The sequence below is a fragment of the Pangasianodon hypophthalmus genome, chromosome 17 (genome assembly GCF_027358585.1).
Source record: "Pangasianodon hypophthalmus isolate fPanHyp1 chromosome 17, fPanHyp1.pri, whole genome shotgun sequence".
In the NCBI taxonomy this organism is placed as follows: Eukaryota; Metazoa; Chordata; class Actinopteri; order Siluriformes; family Pangasiidae; genus Pangasianodon; species Pangasianodon hypophthalmus.
The window spans coordinates 15,791,184-15,808,711 of record NC_069726.1 but is presented as its reverse complement, the minus strand read 5'-3'; the positions used below and the strand labels follow the sequence as shown (position 1 = coordinate 15,808,711).

Sequence of the window (17,528 nt, the reverse complement as noted above, 5' to 3'; positions counted from 1 at the left end):
CAAACTGAAGCCTCTGTAGGACCTAAAATAGGCATGCTAATCAATCAGGGCAATTCACAACGGCACAGAGAGAATTTTTCAGCTGGGGTTCAGGATTTAGGATGGACTATCCAAACACACAGAGAGCCCGCACTCAGCTGCCAAAACACAGTCAGACCCGCGTGGCTAATGTGATAAATATGATCGCTGGCCTCCCAAGCTGTCTGACCTCACACACACACATACACACACACACACACACACACACACACACACATACACACACACACACGCAGGTGCGATATACTCAGCTCAGCTTCACTCAGCTAAGTCTGACCTTACGTCCACACGCACAGACATATAAACAGACACTCATACAAATATTAAATATCTCTCAGGTCAACATTACAACAGTTGGAAGCAAAGAGTGGCATAAGAACAAACCATAAATCCAGATTATAAAAGGACATATTAAGGGAGACATTGTTCCTAAAATTGCAGAAGTAGAATGTATTTATTACAGTACAGATAAACAGTACGAGGGTATCATTAGTACTTGCAAACTGACCAAATCCTCTGTTACTCACAGTAAAACGTTGGCTACTGGATTTTTTTTTTTGAGTTTGTGTATTTTAGCAAATGATTGAAATTATACAGTGCCAATTTGCACCCAAAAATTTATTTGTTACCCATTATTCCTGTGTAAGAGAATTGGCTGTCCTGATTTAGCAACATTAGCTAAACTAAAAATGACCTAAACATAGCACTGAGCTAAAGCTATCCAACTAGAAAGGTTAGCAAATATTATTTCTCACGCAGTATATATTAGCTAATAAGCTAGCTAATATTAGGCCAACTATGTTATTAAATCATCCTTCCTGTTTACTAGCAAGCTAACATTAGCATAATCATGCTATTATGCTAACTTGTATTATTATGAGTTGTATTTATTTATTTACTTATTTATTTATTTATTTATTTATTTTTAAATAGAGATATTAGTAGGACCTTATTAATCCCTCTCACATTTTTTCTAAAAATTTCCAACAAATTTAGTTGGGTCTGTTTTCCAAAATATAAACAATCTGGCAAGCTAATGTAAACCATTTAAACCACTGACCAGGCAGTTACTAAGGATGAATGCTATAAATGCATTGTTCATGTTCTTGTTAATGAATGTGGTCTTTCTTTGATGTGCAAGCTTCAAATATGATCTCTTCCCCACATGAAAGTAAAACTTGTGTGTCTTTTTTAGTTGCATCCTGTGGGATTCCAGTCTTGATGCATACCTCTATTCTCAAACCCGGCAAGCCTTAAAAAAGAAAAGAAAAGAAAAACAAACAGTGCATCTCCTGTTCATATCTTTATATGTATCTGTTTAGAACACATTATCTGTTCATTCTGAATAATGTATTAATATTCGGTTACATCCCTAATGTGTTTGCAAAATTTTCACAGTTGTGTTTCTTCTGACCAGCTGCAGTTTAGTCTGTGTCTGGCCCTTGGTCCTTGCATCTGTTCCTCAAGCTGCAAATTCTCTTGGAGAGACTGTAAAATGTCTCTCCAAGTTACTGCAGAGTTTTGGCAGCGAGGACAGGGTTTTGTGGAACTCAGTCAAAGTGCCAGTCAAACCGATCTCACTCCATTCTTCCAAATGCTATTAGTGCAATGACACAGGCGCCATGTGCAGCTCCAGATAATGGAGGGAAGAGCTCGCATGTCCTCTCAGTCACCCACTCAGAGCCACAGGCAGCCGTTTTAGGTTCAAGTGGAAAGAGTTCATATCTAACAGAGAGTCATCGGCTGTCCATGTGGATGAAATAGTCACATGGGTTTCAGGTCAAAGGTAGACAGACGGTAATGATACCCTCCTGCTGAGGAAAGCTGCAGCCATCCTTTCTGCGATTTCAAAGAGAATTGTGCTACTTATGTGGCTAGTTTCATTTCCACACACTTTCCATTACTGAGTGACTCATTCCACTTGAGTTACTGTCATATACGATCTGTCACTTTCTCCTTCTTCTTTTCCCTTCCTCTGTTCTCTTCTCTCCAATTTGCCACTTTTCCCAACTGTCAGCGCTCTTATTCGCTCATGGTCTCATTTTCCACATCATGCCACCATTCAATCAATTCCCTGTTCCACCCTTTTCTCTACATCACTCCTGTCGTGGGGCAGCGGGGTAGCGGCGTGTTTCGCTGTCACCCAGGGTCAGCCGGAAAATGAGCTAGTGAAATATGACAGACAGTTTGAAAGCTTTCTATTCCAGGAGTATGTCTACATGCTGATGTACTGCTCCCTCATCTCTTCCATCTCTCAGTCAAACCAGGTGTCTTTTTCATGCTGCTATTAATTTGGATGTCTGTCACCAGTGAGTTGTGTTACTTTAAATTTCTCTCACACAGTAGATATAAAGTTCTCAAATCCTCCTGTTAATATCATAGTGCATTCCAGCTCAATGTTTTAATAGCGCTTTGCCTATTAAAAACTAGAGGCAATCTCTAAAACAATTTGGAACACCAAGACCAAAAGCCAACATTAATCAGAGTGCTTGAGGTAAAACGTTCTCTCTGAAATGTTAAGAAATAATTGGATAGAGAATGAATCTGTGTTTTCACTGAGAGTTCTGCTTTCAGAGCTACAAATGAGTCCAGGCTGGAAGTGCGGGGAGAGTCTTAATCAATTAGCTTCTCTATTCTAAGATGCTGGCTCTCTGGGTCATAGGGCTCCAAGGAAAACATTTTTCAGCTGGTTGCGTTACGCTTTCTTTGGACGTGTGACCCAGCTCCCCGTAGCTTAGAGAGGCAAACACAAACACATTCTTTGGAAGGAAGGTCTTCACCTTGGTGAACCCAGTGTTTCCCTCACTAGAGAGACATTAGAGCTTATTAGCTCAGTTTCTGTTTTGAGATCTAGTTCTTTGTTCCCATATACATAAAAACAAGTTTGACAAATTGTACGCTTACATGCTGTGTGTTTTTTCAAATCCAATTAAATCACCATGTATAATGTATACTACAGTTTGTTAATACCAATCAAAATGAAGAGAAGTTTGATAAATCATTGTCCATCAGTCATTTCATACAGTATATACTCTTAGAAACAATGGTTTCTGTAGGGGTCCTACTTTCTAAAGGAAACAATTTTGAACAGGTTCTACAGAGAAACAGTAAAAGAAAATAGCAAAAGAAGTAGATTTACCCTAAGAGAACCAATAACTATCCAAAGAACCCTTGAAGAAACTGTTTAAGAGTGTACATCTGCACTATCTGTATAATACCTCTGTCATAATAATTAAAGAATAAAACATGATGAGGCATCCTGTTATAGGAAAATAATCAAAGAGTGATGTGGCCCAGTGTGAAGGAGAGTTGCTTGACCACCCCAAAGTGGAGTATTTTCCTGTAACAGCACATCCCAAAGTGTTTTATTCCTCTTATACCACAGTGCAAGACAAGTTAGTTCCTGATATCACTTATTTTATAACAGCTATAAACCATCATGCCTTCACCACCCTTCTTGAATTAATAAGAAAAAAATGCAAAAAAAAATGCAAAAAATGCAAAAAAAATTTCCTTTTGTAAATGTTAAATAAATATCCCTATGAAAAATATTCTTTTTCTTTGTTAAATATGTTTTAACATGCTTTAAATCTGCTTATTATTAGGCTTAGATTATCTGAAGTATCTAACACATCATATAATCCTTGTGCATGAGCTATTTATATAGAAGCAAGTTATCATTTGAATGAAAGCCAGAACTACTATCAGAGCAGCTGTTACAGAAAATGAATCCACGCCTTCAGATTCACTGTGACATAGTAGATAATAAGAGTTTGCTGGTTTTTTTTTTTAATTTTCCACAATAATACTGTACAGATGGTGCAAGCAGTTAAACAGTATTGAAATGTGTATAATAAGAAGAACATTGCTTTACCAGTGTAACCAGGTGAGTTGTCCTCATCATGGTCAGAAGGTGGAGCAGATGTGGTTGCTTCATGTGGCCCATTCTGCCCACTGATATCTGTCAGAGAGGAAAATAAAGGAGACATGTCATTTTTTAAGAAGTTACAATAGTTGCACTGTGTGGCATCATATGTATGGGAAGGCTCCTTTCTGCTTGTCACCTTTACCCAGTGCTTTATATACAACAGATGGGCAATAAGATAATATGGTATTGATATGCCAATACATTATATTGCAGAATGCTTTCCTGAAAGTATCATGAATATCTACAGCTGATTGGAGGTTAATTTTTGATTTGTAGCTATAATTTTATTTTCCTACTTGTCAAATTACAAATAATTAGTAATAATAAATAAAGAATATTGCTAAACCATATTGCTGACTGCAGTTTTTGTTGCTACTGCTTTAATGGTACTTTAATAGCAAACCTAAATATTTCCACATGTACTGCATTGTAAAAGTGTACAGAGCCTCTGAGGTGACATTGTGGCCTTATTTAAAAAGGCAAGGCCATAAATCAATACATTGAGTCCTCAAGTTAATATTTTGAGGCCACAAACTACCTTGTGATCATGAATTATTACACTGTGAATGCAAAATACCAAAGCTGTGGCCACTAAATGTGAACATCCCTTTTAAGATTCATACCCCCTCTTTGCTGTTATAATAACCTTCGCTCTGCTGGGAAGGCTTTCCACTAGATTTTTGGACTGTGTTGGTGTACATAGTTGGTGTTTCAATTTATCCCAAAGGTGTTCATTTGGGTTGAGTTCAGTGATCTGTGCAAGCCCACTCAAGTTCATCCACTCCAACTTTGGCAAACCACGTCTTCATGGAGATTGCTTTGTGCACAGGGGCACAAAGACATTCTAGACAATTCTGTGTTTCCAACTTTATGGCAACAGTTTGAGGAAGGCTCACATATGGTCAGATGTCTACATATTTTTGGCCATATAGTATACATTATTCAAGCCACATGAAACTTAACTCATGGCACAAAGAAGCTTAACTTGTGGCCTCAATAGATTTGTGGCCACATGTTATTTAAAAAAATAATCATTATATCACGTCAGAGGCTCCATAAGATATTTTTTGCCATATTGCCTGCTCTTACAACTGGTAATATAGGCAAACTGACAATCTGTTTGCTACCCAGTAGATCTGTTTTACTAAAGGTTAGCTGAAAAAAAAATTTAAGCTGGTTTACTAACAGGGTGTACAAAGGATTTAAGGGCACGTCTACATAAAAGTGCAAAATAAGGAGCATTTTCAATTGCAACCAAATAAACACATCTGGAGGATAAGTATTAAATTTATGGAAGAATGTTTTCAGTAGATCAAGACAAAATTATACCAGTCTTAAATGGTTTACAATACCAGTCTAAAAGAAATTATGCCTCAATAAAATAACCAGAAAGTTTTTTTTTAAATGATTCCTAAATATTACCAAGGGAAAGTGGGTTTCAAATGAGATATTTACCGTGAACAGCATTTAAACAGAGCCGTGAAAAGGTTTTCCTTTACATATACCTTATACACACTCATGTCTACAATCTTCTGTCCAGTTATTCACATTGTGATCAGTTTATCAGGATGCATCTCCCTGCCATTTGTAGCCATTATACTTGAGTTTTAAGCTCAGTTTACTAACCCAGCAGTCTCACTGATATCTGAATGCACTGTGGATACCAGGAACATTTAGAGCACCCCCAAAAAAAAAAACCTAGTTGACATGCTTCCTCCTCCTAAATTGCATGTGACATACATAATTTATATAATTATTTCATAACACATAACCCATACCACACCCAATGACTCAAAATAGTGTCTGTCATTTTGGCTATTAGTAAATCAGGGCCTAAGTATCTTTAAATGAATTGACTAAAAATCAGATTAATTATTAGAAAATATAAAACCATATAGGCAGGGACACACAATGAATGAATGAATGAATGAATGAATGAATATATTTGTGACAAGTTGTCTCAACAACAGAGATGTTAGACATTTACTGAGATTGAACCTACACTATTCAAGGCTTTGAGACACAAGCAAAGAAGACTTGCCAACATGGTCAACACTCAGCTCCTGCCAACGTATTCTGCCATTATAATAACTATAATCAGTGTTACTATTACTTGTAAATCCAACTATCGGTCATTATTTGTGGTTTGTGATGACCATGTGGGTTACACTTGGTTTATGGCCTTGATTTAGAGGTTCTTGTGTTTTTTTTTTCCATTTCTATTTATTTAGGCATCAAAGGTAAGTAAAGCTGTATCCACTGCCATTTTACGCATGATTCACTAGAACAATATTCTGTTGCCTTACAGGGCTTGGGAAAACATTAATGTAACATTTTGGTCTGAATTTGGACAGCAGTATGCAGAAAATTATATAGTGTGAGGCCTCTGTGTTTGATTAAATTCATTTTGATTTATTGTCTTCTACAAAGACAAGTCAAGACAGCAATCACGAGTAAGCTGTGTGTATCCATAGTGCTGATTCATAAACAAGGAGAAAAAAAAAACTGGTGATGTTTTGACGGTTGCTCTTTAAGAATTTCAAACCGCAAAGTCAAAACATAACTTTTCTGGATTTCGTTCTACTGAGCTTAATAAAGGACAACTGTTGAAGTGTACTGCATTGTTGTGTGCTTCAGTTCTGAATAGACTAACTCAGATGATCAAATGTGCTACTGCAACCTCAAAATTGTGTCCGCGCTTGAGAAAACTGTAGACGTCTGTTCCTACGGTTCTCTTTACGCCAGTTAGTTAGTTCTGTGGTAAAGAAGCAAAGATTTCAGATTGAATTGTGGTCAAGCTTCTAGCCAAGAACTGTACATTTGGCTACTATTACCAGTGTCACTGGCAGCTTGTACGGCACCCAAAGACAACCAAAGAGAATCAGCAGATCCATTCTTCTGTGTCATTTAATATCACAGTGAGTGGGGGAATTTTGTTGCTGTGTTAAATGAAGTGGTGCTGACAGACAGATGGTTTAGCTCCAGTGTGTAATCCTCTCCACCTGTCACCTGTCTCTTTAGTTCCCCTCTGACTCACCCTCACCTCTCTCTCTCTCTCTCTCTCTCTCTCTCCCTCTCTCTCTTGACTATCAGAGTCAAGCCATCTCAGCTTTGAGCCCTTAATAAATCATAACTTTGCACCTGTAAATGAAAGAGCAATTAGTACAGGATGGTTAAAGGAATGGTGCACCTGGACATAATTTAGGTACATACACAAAGAATGTTTCTCGTATCTTAAAGGTTCCTTTGCAGTGCTAGCTGGCGGCAACAGGAGAGGAGTTTTTTCACACAGCAGAGCAAGTCCAATTTTTAGACTCTGAGTGTTTGCACTGCAATTATAAATAACAAATGACAAATTAAAGGAAAAACCTACATAACATGTTTTACTAAGATGTTGTGTCACCACGAGACACCAGAACACCTTCAATTCACTTTAACATAGATTCTACAAGTCTCTAGAACTGTACTGGAAGGATAAACACAATTTTTCCAAAAGATATTCCCTCAGTTGATGCTTTGATGATGGTGGTAGAGAGCACTGTCTAATATGTTGCTACAAAATGTGCCAATAGATGTTTTTTTTGTAATTGGGTTGATATCTGGTGATTGTGAAGGCCATAGCATATGATTTATATGATTTTATAATCATTAGACCCTTCAGTGAGCCCTTGTGCTCTGTCGATGGGGGTAGAGGCATCGTGGAAGTGCCCACTCCCATTAGGATAGAAATGTTTCATGATAAGATAAAGGTGATCAATCAGAAGAACTTTGTATTGATTTACAGTGACTCTTCCCTCTAAGGGAATGTCAAGAAAATGTCCCCATGGCATAACTGGTTCTTCTTTTTATTTGTCACCCTTTAATTGTCATTTGTCATCTATAGATTTTTCCATGAATTATGTTTTACACAAGGGCAATATCCAGTAACGGTTCTGAACATTCATCAGAGACATGTTTATTGCCTTTGTCCGTACTGTTCACTAAGGGTCTTGCTGGGAGAGGAGCAATGACTGCTGTGAACATGTGATCAAGCAAGCAGGCAGGCCACTTCTTCGCTTCCTCTCTTGACCTGCCTTCATGCTCTTTTTCATTCATTTGGTTCTTGTCACAAATTTTTTTGATGTTAAGAACTGATATGGTCTGAATCCTAGAAAAAAAACCCCACATGAAATCTGACTTGATTGTCTAACCAATAGTTGCATGTCCAGAAAAGGTATTTTAATCAGATTTGAAACCGCATTATATCACATGGAATTGTCAGACATGTGCATATGTTTTTTTGTCATTTAGACTAAAGAAAATATTTTCTGCTCATATGATATGATATGATTTTTTTGTTGTTGTTGTCTGTAGATAAAGCTACACTATATGGCTAAAAGTTTGTGGACACCTGACCATCATACACATACAGTATAGCAGCCTTCCCCAAACTGTTGTCACAAAGTTGGAAGCACAGAATTGTATATGATGCCTTTATATGCTGTAGCATGAAGGTTTCAGTTCACTGGAACTAAGAGGCCTGAACCTGTTTCAGCATGACAATGCCCCTGTACACAAAGTGAGCTCCATGTAGACATGGTTTGCCAAGGTTTTCTTGTGGAAGAACTCAAGTGGCCTGCACAGAGCCCTGACCTCAACCCCACTGAACACCTTTTGGATGAACTGGAACACCAACTGCACCCGAGGCCTTGTATTCTGTTTGATCAATCAACTTATATTTGTATACTTGTATTCTGTCTGATCAAACTGTATTCTGCCTAATCAACTTGTATGCTGTCTGGTCAAATCATATGCCATCTGATTAATTCATATGCTACCGTTGCCTCTGGCTTGCTCACTAAGGATAAATTTACATCTATATCCAGATTTCTGTAAAGCTGCTTTGTGACAATGTCTATTGTCTACATAAATAAAATAGAATTGAATTGAATTGATCCACCATTCGATCAACTTGTACGCTGTCTGATTAATGCATATGCAACCTGATCAACTTGTATGCTGTCTGATCAACTCGCATGTTGCCTGATTAACTGGGATGCTGTCTGATCACCCTGTATACTGCTTGATTGACTTGTATCCTGTTTGATCAACTTGTATGCCATCTGATCAAATCATATGCTGTCTGATTAACTCATATGCTGTCTGATCAACCCGTATGCTGTCTCAACAACCTGTTTGCTGACTTATCAACTTGAATGCTGTCTGCTCAACCCTTTTGGTGTCTGATCAATTCATATGCTGTCCTGCTGCTCTAGTACTGCTCTCATTATGGCTTGAAATTAAACACAGGGCCAGATCATTCAAAATCTCATAGTAGCAAATCACTAATACCCTTGGGTTGGTTGAAATGACTTCTACACCTGATGAAAAAAAGATGATACAATGTAAGTGAGGGTGTTCGAGGTGGAAGAATGAGACAGAGAGCAATAGATGCTGCAAATATGACTGAGCAATGCATCAGTGATAATCTATTGCCTTGAAAAAAGCCATTAGACATTTATTGAATGTAAAAAAGGTCTTGAGTCAAAGCAAAAAGCAGTTAATAACTCTTAACACAACAACATATTCTGCTATCAAAACAACTATAATCTCCTTTTCTTCTCTTTGCTTCACTCGTACCTGTCTTTCCTACTCCGAGGGCCAAGTCAGTTCAGCCTTGGGTCAATATCAGAATTTTGCTTCAAAAATGAAAAAGCAATTAGTGCAAGATAATTAAGGCAATGCTGTACCTGGAATTATTATGGCTGTATTTGCAATATTTCTCTGAATGCTTCTCATATTTGAAAGGTCTCATAGCAGCGTTGCATACAGTGTTGCATTGCTGTCTAACCAAATCTAACACTTTCCTACTGTTCTGTATACTGCATACTGTGTATTTTTATACAGTCCTTAGCATATTTATTGTCTAAATGTATTTTAATGACTTGTTCTCCATCTGAAACAGTGTGTTTAATACATTTCCGTTGTCTTTCACAGACTTGTGTGTCACCTCTTCTCTTCTCTTGCAGAGTGCAGACTATTTATGCATTTATACAGTCATGTAATATAATTCTCTGAACATGTTTTTATTAAAACAGTATAGTTTCATACGTTGCTCTTATCTTTCACTGTTGTAATATTTGAATCATATGTCTGCATTTTCCTTGCTTTTTTTTAATATATCGTTGTATCATGAATTAAAAGAGAGGTCCAAAAATTTTGGTGGCAGAGACGGCTTCAGCTGCAAAAGTGCTTTCATTTACAAAAACAGGACAGGCAAACAAATCCAGAATGTGAGACAAAAATCGTGGTCGACACAGGCAAGAGGTCAGGCAATTTGCAAACAGGATAACCAGGGCAAAAACCAGAATCAAAAAACCAGACAGACAAAACCAGATCAAAAACAAGATGGGCATGCATGGGAAACAAAGGCTTAGAACATCAACACTGCACAATACTTCACAATGAATAAAGGAATGTCCAGAGTCTGTATATATAGGATGTGTGGGTGATTAAAACCAGGTGTGCATAATCATACGAGTGTGAACGTGACAAGGAATGTGTGTGCTGGGAATCGTAGTCCGTGGTGGCCATGTTTGTAGGCCGCGGTGCACTCTGGGGAACGGAGTTTGACACCAGTTCCAGTGTAGACATGACACAGTGTCATTCTAGCAATTAGCATACACCTATCTATTAATGTAAATACTCTATATCTATTAATGTAAATTACTCAAACTGTGGCCTGATGTTCTTCATTCAAGTCATAATAATTGACACGTACACACTAATAACACACCAGTTAGTTGCCCTTTTTTTTTCTTTATTGAACACATTAATTATTAATTGACAGTCATGGCTGGAAAAAAAAAAGTGTTTTAGCCCTTTTACTGAATAACTGGTAACACGTCTTTTAGCAACAATAACTTCCACCAAACGTTTCCTGTAGCTGCTGATAAGACTTCCACAATAGTGCGAAGGAATTTGACCATTACTCACTACAAAACTATTTCCATTGAGTTCAATTCAATATTTCTGAGATTTCTTGCATGAACAGCCCTTTTCAGGTCATGCCATAGAATCCTAATCTCTGATTTGGTTATTTTATATATACACATATATAATGTATATTCACTCTTATTCTTGAAACCATTCTGTTGTTCATTTACTCTTGTGATAATGCTTGTGAGAACGCAAAGTTTCTCAGGGGAACGCAAAAGTTTTGTGAGCGAAGGCAAAAGCACTGAAATATGAATTTTCCTCCCATTTCATTTTTTATATAGTATATAGTATAGTAATCAGCTATTTTGAATTCCATCCATATTTTAGAGTGCAGTTTTCTTTTTATTTCCTTTTTCTTTTCTTTTTTGCTGAATTTACTAACTGACTTGGACTCACGGTACAAGCAGGTCAGGATCAACAAGGCACGGCCATTTTCCTGCGTTGGTTTAAAAATTTGGACACAAACAAACAGAATGCAATGATGCAATAATGAGCTTAACACAAGCTGCTAATACTGCTGTACAATCGAGCTTTATGAGCACTACATGTAGTGATTTACTCAACAACTGGTGAGTAGCCTTGTAATATTTTATAGATTTACTTTTAATGCTATATTGTAAAACTAATAACAGAGTGCCTGTGTGTAAATTGTTACTGAATTTAATCAGTTGGACATAAAGTTGGACTGAGGTTTTTTTAGGGTTACAGCAGTCAATTTACTTTTAAGTTCTAAATTCAACCCCTTAAAGGTGCATTAGGTAAGATTCATCAAGATTTGTCAAGATTAGATCTTTATCGGTTACGTTGGTGGAGCTGAATAAGATCAATGTTTTTGTTTCTCTTTGAGCTTACCCATGAACACAAGGCAGTGGTTCAGCTAGGGTTAGCATGCTAAATTGAGTTAGCATTCACAAAGACTGTCATGACATCACTTTCAAGAGCACCATATAACACTATAAACACGCAAAATCTGACTCATAATGATTTATGAGAACGGTCACAAGTACAGTCGCAGTCCTTTTTTCTTCATAATAAGTTTTTATGAGTGCTAAGCTGTGGTATTAGCATGTTAGCATGGTGCAGAGCGAAGGGCTGTGAGGGAGTGTCTATGAAAACTAACAGGATGGCCATGTAAAAATATGCATTCAGGACCATAATGCAGTTTTCCAAAGGGGTTTTTCAGCCTCGTATTACTTTTATCCTGAGGTCATGGCTTGAATCTTTTTTTTAAATTATTTTTTAAAAAATTTTTTAATATTATGTTCTACCTAATTTTCCAGCTTACTCATATCATTAGTAATAAAAAAAATCGACTATTACACCTTTAAACCCAGAAGTGTTAACCATCTGAAGAAAACATAAAGAACTTTTTTAAAGCTTGTCCTCATGTTGGTCTAAATATTCAGTCAGCAGTTTGGTGGGTTGTGTTGCTTTTCTTTGCCACCACGTTGGATTTTTTGGTTCAGCTGAAATGAATCTCCTGATGGACTCTATGTGAGAGAGCTGATTTCCATAATTTTCTGCAATTTCATTTTCTACGATACATTGGTTTAAAAATGACGAGCACCCTTGAATATTCATATTCAGCACAATTAATATTTCTGAAGAAAATAACAGCACTGAGTCTCTTCCTTAAATGTCTTAAAAGAATGGAGATCCTTGGTAAAATTCTTCTATACAGTACACTTTAAGCACCTTAGGCTTGTGCACCTGGACTTCCCACTTCAATTCAGATCACAGGTTTTCATCAGGGTTCAAATCCGGAGACTGAGGTGGTCATCGCAAAACATTAGTTTTTTCTTTGTTGATTTGGAAGTATATTTGGGTCATTATATTGTTGAAAACTCTATCTATGGCCACGTCCAAACCTCCTCAAAGAGGCAACCTGGTTTTGGGCTGAAATTTCTTAGCAGAATTACTAAAGATGAATGAATGAATGACCCACTGTGCATGCACAAGTGGATAATATGATACTAATTTTTACTTTGCCTGACTACCTGAAAATTCAAAATCCTTTAGAAAACAAATAGCTGCAGTCAGAAAGTCAAAATCAAGACAGATTTAGGAAATTCCTCTTTCAAGGTATGTACAGGATGAGTTTAGTGTACATGATGATTTGACTTTGTGTTCTTCCAAGATCCATCAGTTCTCTGACACCTCTGATTAAATCCATTGTCATATCATCTGAAATTTTGTACAAATGTAGCATGTGTGGCAAGTTTCATGTTTTACTCTCCTGACATTGTGTCTGAGATCTGAACTGGCCATGGCTATTGAGATCACCGCCACCACCATTATCCAGATGAAGTAAAAGTTTAAAAAAAAAAAAAAATCAGGTTTCCATTTCTAACCAAAAATACATGGATTGATTAGCTAGTTGGCCATACTGTTTCCACCAGCAGGAGATCTACAGTAGCACATGGCATGAATACCATCTCGCTCTACAACAGACTGGACTGCAAACTGACTGATTCTGGCAAATCTGAAACAAGAGTGACATTTGACTGACAGCAGCTGTTGATACCCTGAGTAACAGATGATTGATAACCCACTCGTCAGGTTATGACAAATAACACAATGTTAGAATCTGATGCCTGTAACCTTCTCAGAGCTCTACAGAAAAATGCTATTTGTTGCAGCCTTTTTGAAAATATCGACGGATAGACACAACAAAGCTAAACCACTCTATTTCCAAAGGCCACAATGTGTCTGGACTTGTGAAATATGGTAATCATAGGTTTCAAAAGAACAGGTAGCAGGTCAGACCATCGACAGTCAGAACTCCACTGAACCTACTTGCCCTGTGATGAATGCTTAACAGATAGGAAATAGTCGTGTGCTGAAGTAGGATGCTATAAATCAAAATAAATCATGTGTCATGGTGTGAACATATCTGGTACTCCAGTGGAGGACTCTCATATGGTCATGCCATCAGCTCTTATCAAAAACATGTCTGTCAGAGGCTCAGAGAGACACTTTGAATCTTTCCACTTAACTGAACACTGCATGCTTTATCAAATAAATGACACTAGTCCAGTCTAACTTTTTTTCAATGTATTTAAGATAAGTGCTATTATAGTTTACATACTGGAGGATATTTTCATATATATCTGTTACTCTGATGCATGACAACAGTATTAAAAAGTGTGAAAATGTTGTCATATACCTTATGAACAGAATGCACAATCATGTCTGCACTCTTTTGAATTATTTATTGGATGATTCCATGATTGGGGTGTCATTTGTTTCTTCACTGATATAACATACAAATACACATATGTAAATAAAATAAAGGGAAAAGACATTTAAACTATTGTGTCCTTAACAACAACCTACGTGCATGCAATAATAGCTCCGCTCTCTGCAGAACAAAAAACGACATTTTGCCAGTCCAATATATCTGCAGTACATTTTAGCCTGAAATATTATTTTTAAAAATACTTAAAAATCATATTTTTTGCATTAACATGTGAATCCATTTAACATGCTTGAAACATGTTTTTCCATGAGCCATCCTTTCTAGGTTAGGAAAATTGTTCATTCACTCGACCCTGTTACCTGAACACACCCCTATGAAATATTTCAGTAGTCACATGTTCACAAGTCACATGTTCAACATGAAGTTGCATCATCTGAATTTCCTGAACGTCATGAAATTTTTTTTATTTTACTTTATTTTCACGGATATTGTGATATTACCTGGCAAGGTCACTTTGAAAGTACAATTCTGTTACTCAACTTATAGATTGAATGTAATTTATTAATTTATCTAATACATTTATTAGAGTCCTTAATGTCTTCGGCTGATTAGCATGGATGATAGTTAACCACATTTTGTGTATTTGCTCATACTAGGCTAAAAATCTCAACCCTGTTTCTCATTTTTGAGCAAAATGCAGCCTGCCAGCAGTGAAACCTATGAGATGTTGTTGTTGTTGCCTGAGGTTTTTTGAATGGTTTATTGCATGTTTTCTTTGATTTAATTTTGAAAAACAATCCAAGGTGAAGTTTCATTGGCTAAATGGCACCCCAATCATGAAATCACCTTATTGGCATTATTCTTGACTCGTAATTACAAACTGGCCATGATAAGAACAATTAGATCATATGATATGATGACTGGCATCTAATCCAAGGTGTATTCCTGCCTGGCACCATGCTTGCTCACCTTGCTTTGCAGATGATATGGCCATTGTAACTACTGTGCAAGTACATTTTCATTGACTTATTTGCAGAGGGAGCAATGCAGCAAATGCATCTGCCGTTATGACTTGTAAAAGTGACAGGTTGCATCAGGCCATTCGAAGTCTGTAAGCTGACCAGTGGTATGTTCTGCTCAGATTCACAAGCAGAACAGAGAGAGACAGCCTGGCGTTGCCTCCTGTAGGATTCACGATCACACTTCATCTGTTTCACATGATGCAAAACCACAGACTTGCTGTCTCCACTGCTCCATCCACACACACGAGAGGATGTGTATAAAACAGAGAAGAAAGTTAAAGAGTAGCAGAGAGAGGAGGATGTGTATATAAGTTACCTTAAAAGGTAAAGTGGAAGGAATAAATATTGCAAATGTTTTTTTCAGCACTCATGTAATTAGACAACATTTAGATAATAATACTGCTCATTGTATCGCTGAGAAAGACTGTCTTTGTCTGCAAATTCTTTCAGTACCCGGTATATAAATGAATAAAGAATAGTTATATTCAGTGTGAACTCACAGCAAAGCATAAATTACAGAAATCTGCACCTGTGATGGGTATAATTAAGTTTTTTTCAACAGTTTAAGAAAATAATTTCCTGTGTTCTAGCTTTGCACCCCATAATCAATTTCGACAGAGATGAAATGACTAGGAATTTTTTATAAACATGTTGATTTAGGAGCCATATTTTATAGTAAACTGATGGCGCACAGAGAGGGTTTCAGCTTTTCCTCACAAGCCACATTTTCTACATACTGCCTTAACCTCAGACATGCCACTTCCTCTGTGGGTTTCTGGTCTATGAGAGGAATATTCCCAGACACACACAGATACACAAGCCAAAATTTTCTAGATTTCTTTCTACACACCACTTAGCTGATATTTTTCAGCTAACTTCAGCTGTCATCACTTAAGCTGCCTGTCATATTAAGTTTCTTCAGCCCAAAGATTGACCCACTCTGGTTATTTAATTGCTTTGGCCTTTATAGCTTTCAGCTTCAGTTTCCTACATCCAAAATTCTTCCCAAAAGCATACGCAAAAGCATGTACATTAAATGCTTAAAAATGGTTTCCAATATTTCCCCCAGAATTCACTTATTCTTGGTTCGGTACCGTCAAAGCAATTTACATTTACATTTACATTTACATTTATGGCATTTGGCAGACGCCCTTATCCAGAGCGAATTTAATTGTTGTATCTTATTAGGATATTTATCAGTTCTACTTAAATAGCCGTGAATGCTATGCAGTATCCAAGTGTTTTCTTTTGTCTTTGCAGACAGATTGAAGTGCAGAAGCATTACAGGTAGGAATATCACAGATGTCAATTTGGTCCAATGAGCCATTATAAAACCACAGTCTATTACCACAAGCTCACCATCTGAGACTACCTGAATACTGCAGGAGCATTAGAAAACCATTCCATTAGAAAACCTTCAAATTCATCTCAAAGTAGTCAGAATCCCCCTGTTAAACCATGAGCACCATTTCCACTGTGATATCAATGGATAATATGGAAAAGAATTACAGATCCCACCAACAGAAACAGGTTTATATTTAGCAATATAATTTGTCAGTAAGGTCTGGATTAAATCAAGAGAAATATTCATAGTAAAATGGTGGAAAATATTCACATAGAGTATTACTCCTTTCATGTGCATAAAGCACTTTGATATTTTCTAGAAACTGGATTCTAAGAACCTGTCATGTTTCAAGTACACCACAAGAGGGCAGTTGTGTTCCATGTTACATCCTGTTCAACCTCTGCAAAGTGTGTGTCCACCATACAAAATGTGTGGCACCATATAACAATGTTCAGTCACGTAGGACAGAGCAAGAAGAGCCACTGGACAGTAATGATGGAGATGATCCTCACTGGGAAGTGAGTCTCCGCAAGCACTTGGTAAGACTACAAACATTCAGATAAACAAATGAATAGTTGCACCACCCTTAATATCACCAGAGTCATAGTTCTGTAAACACCAGGCCCGTAGACAATATATACTAGAGACCTTGATAGTCTACATATCAGTGTGAAGCAATCTGGCCATCTTTTTGGTGTATAAGAATGAACTATTCTGTATATACTGTATGTACTCCATACAGATGCAGCTATAACCAAAAGTACATTGGTACACTACAGGTTCCTACACAAACACCCAAATTTATTACAGATTTTAGGTATAAGTGTCCATGTAAAATTTTATTTAACTGCTATAACAGTTACAGGAATAACACGTTAAACTGTGCATGTATTGCTTAGTGTTAAGCCGCAGTCATACTAGAAAGTTGCAGTTTGGATCTGTTTGCAAACCAGGCAAGACAGTGCGTGAAGGGAAGATTGATGAAAGAAATCCAGTTAGCTATTTAGCCAATACTTA

At 37.1% G+C, this 17,528-nt stretch overlaps 1 protein-coding gene across 2 annotated transcripts in view; it reads right to left on the bottom strand.

The window, feature by feature from the left end:
* Nucleotides 1-17,528, bottom strand: part of LOC113543513 (roundabout homolog 1) — a 193,568-nt gene that overhangs the window by 130,028 nt on the left and 46,012 nt on the right. For both annotated transcript variants that reach the window (XM_026941778.3, XM_026941779.3), the window contains exon 3: nucleotides 3,914-4,000. In XM_026941778.3, the coding sequence (XP_026797579.3) occupies nucleotides 3,914-4,000 (87 nt within the window). The remainder of the gene's footprint in view (nucleotides 1-3,913; nucleotides 4,001-17,528) is intronic.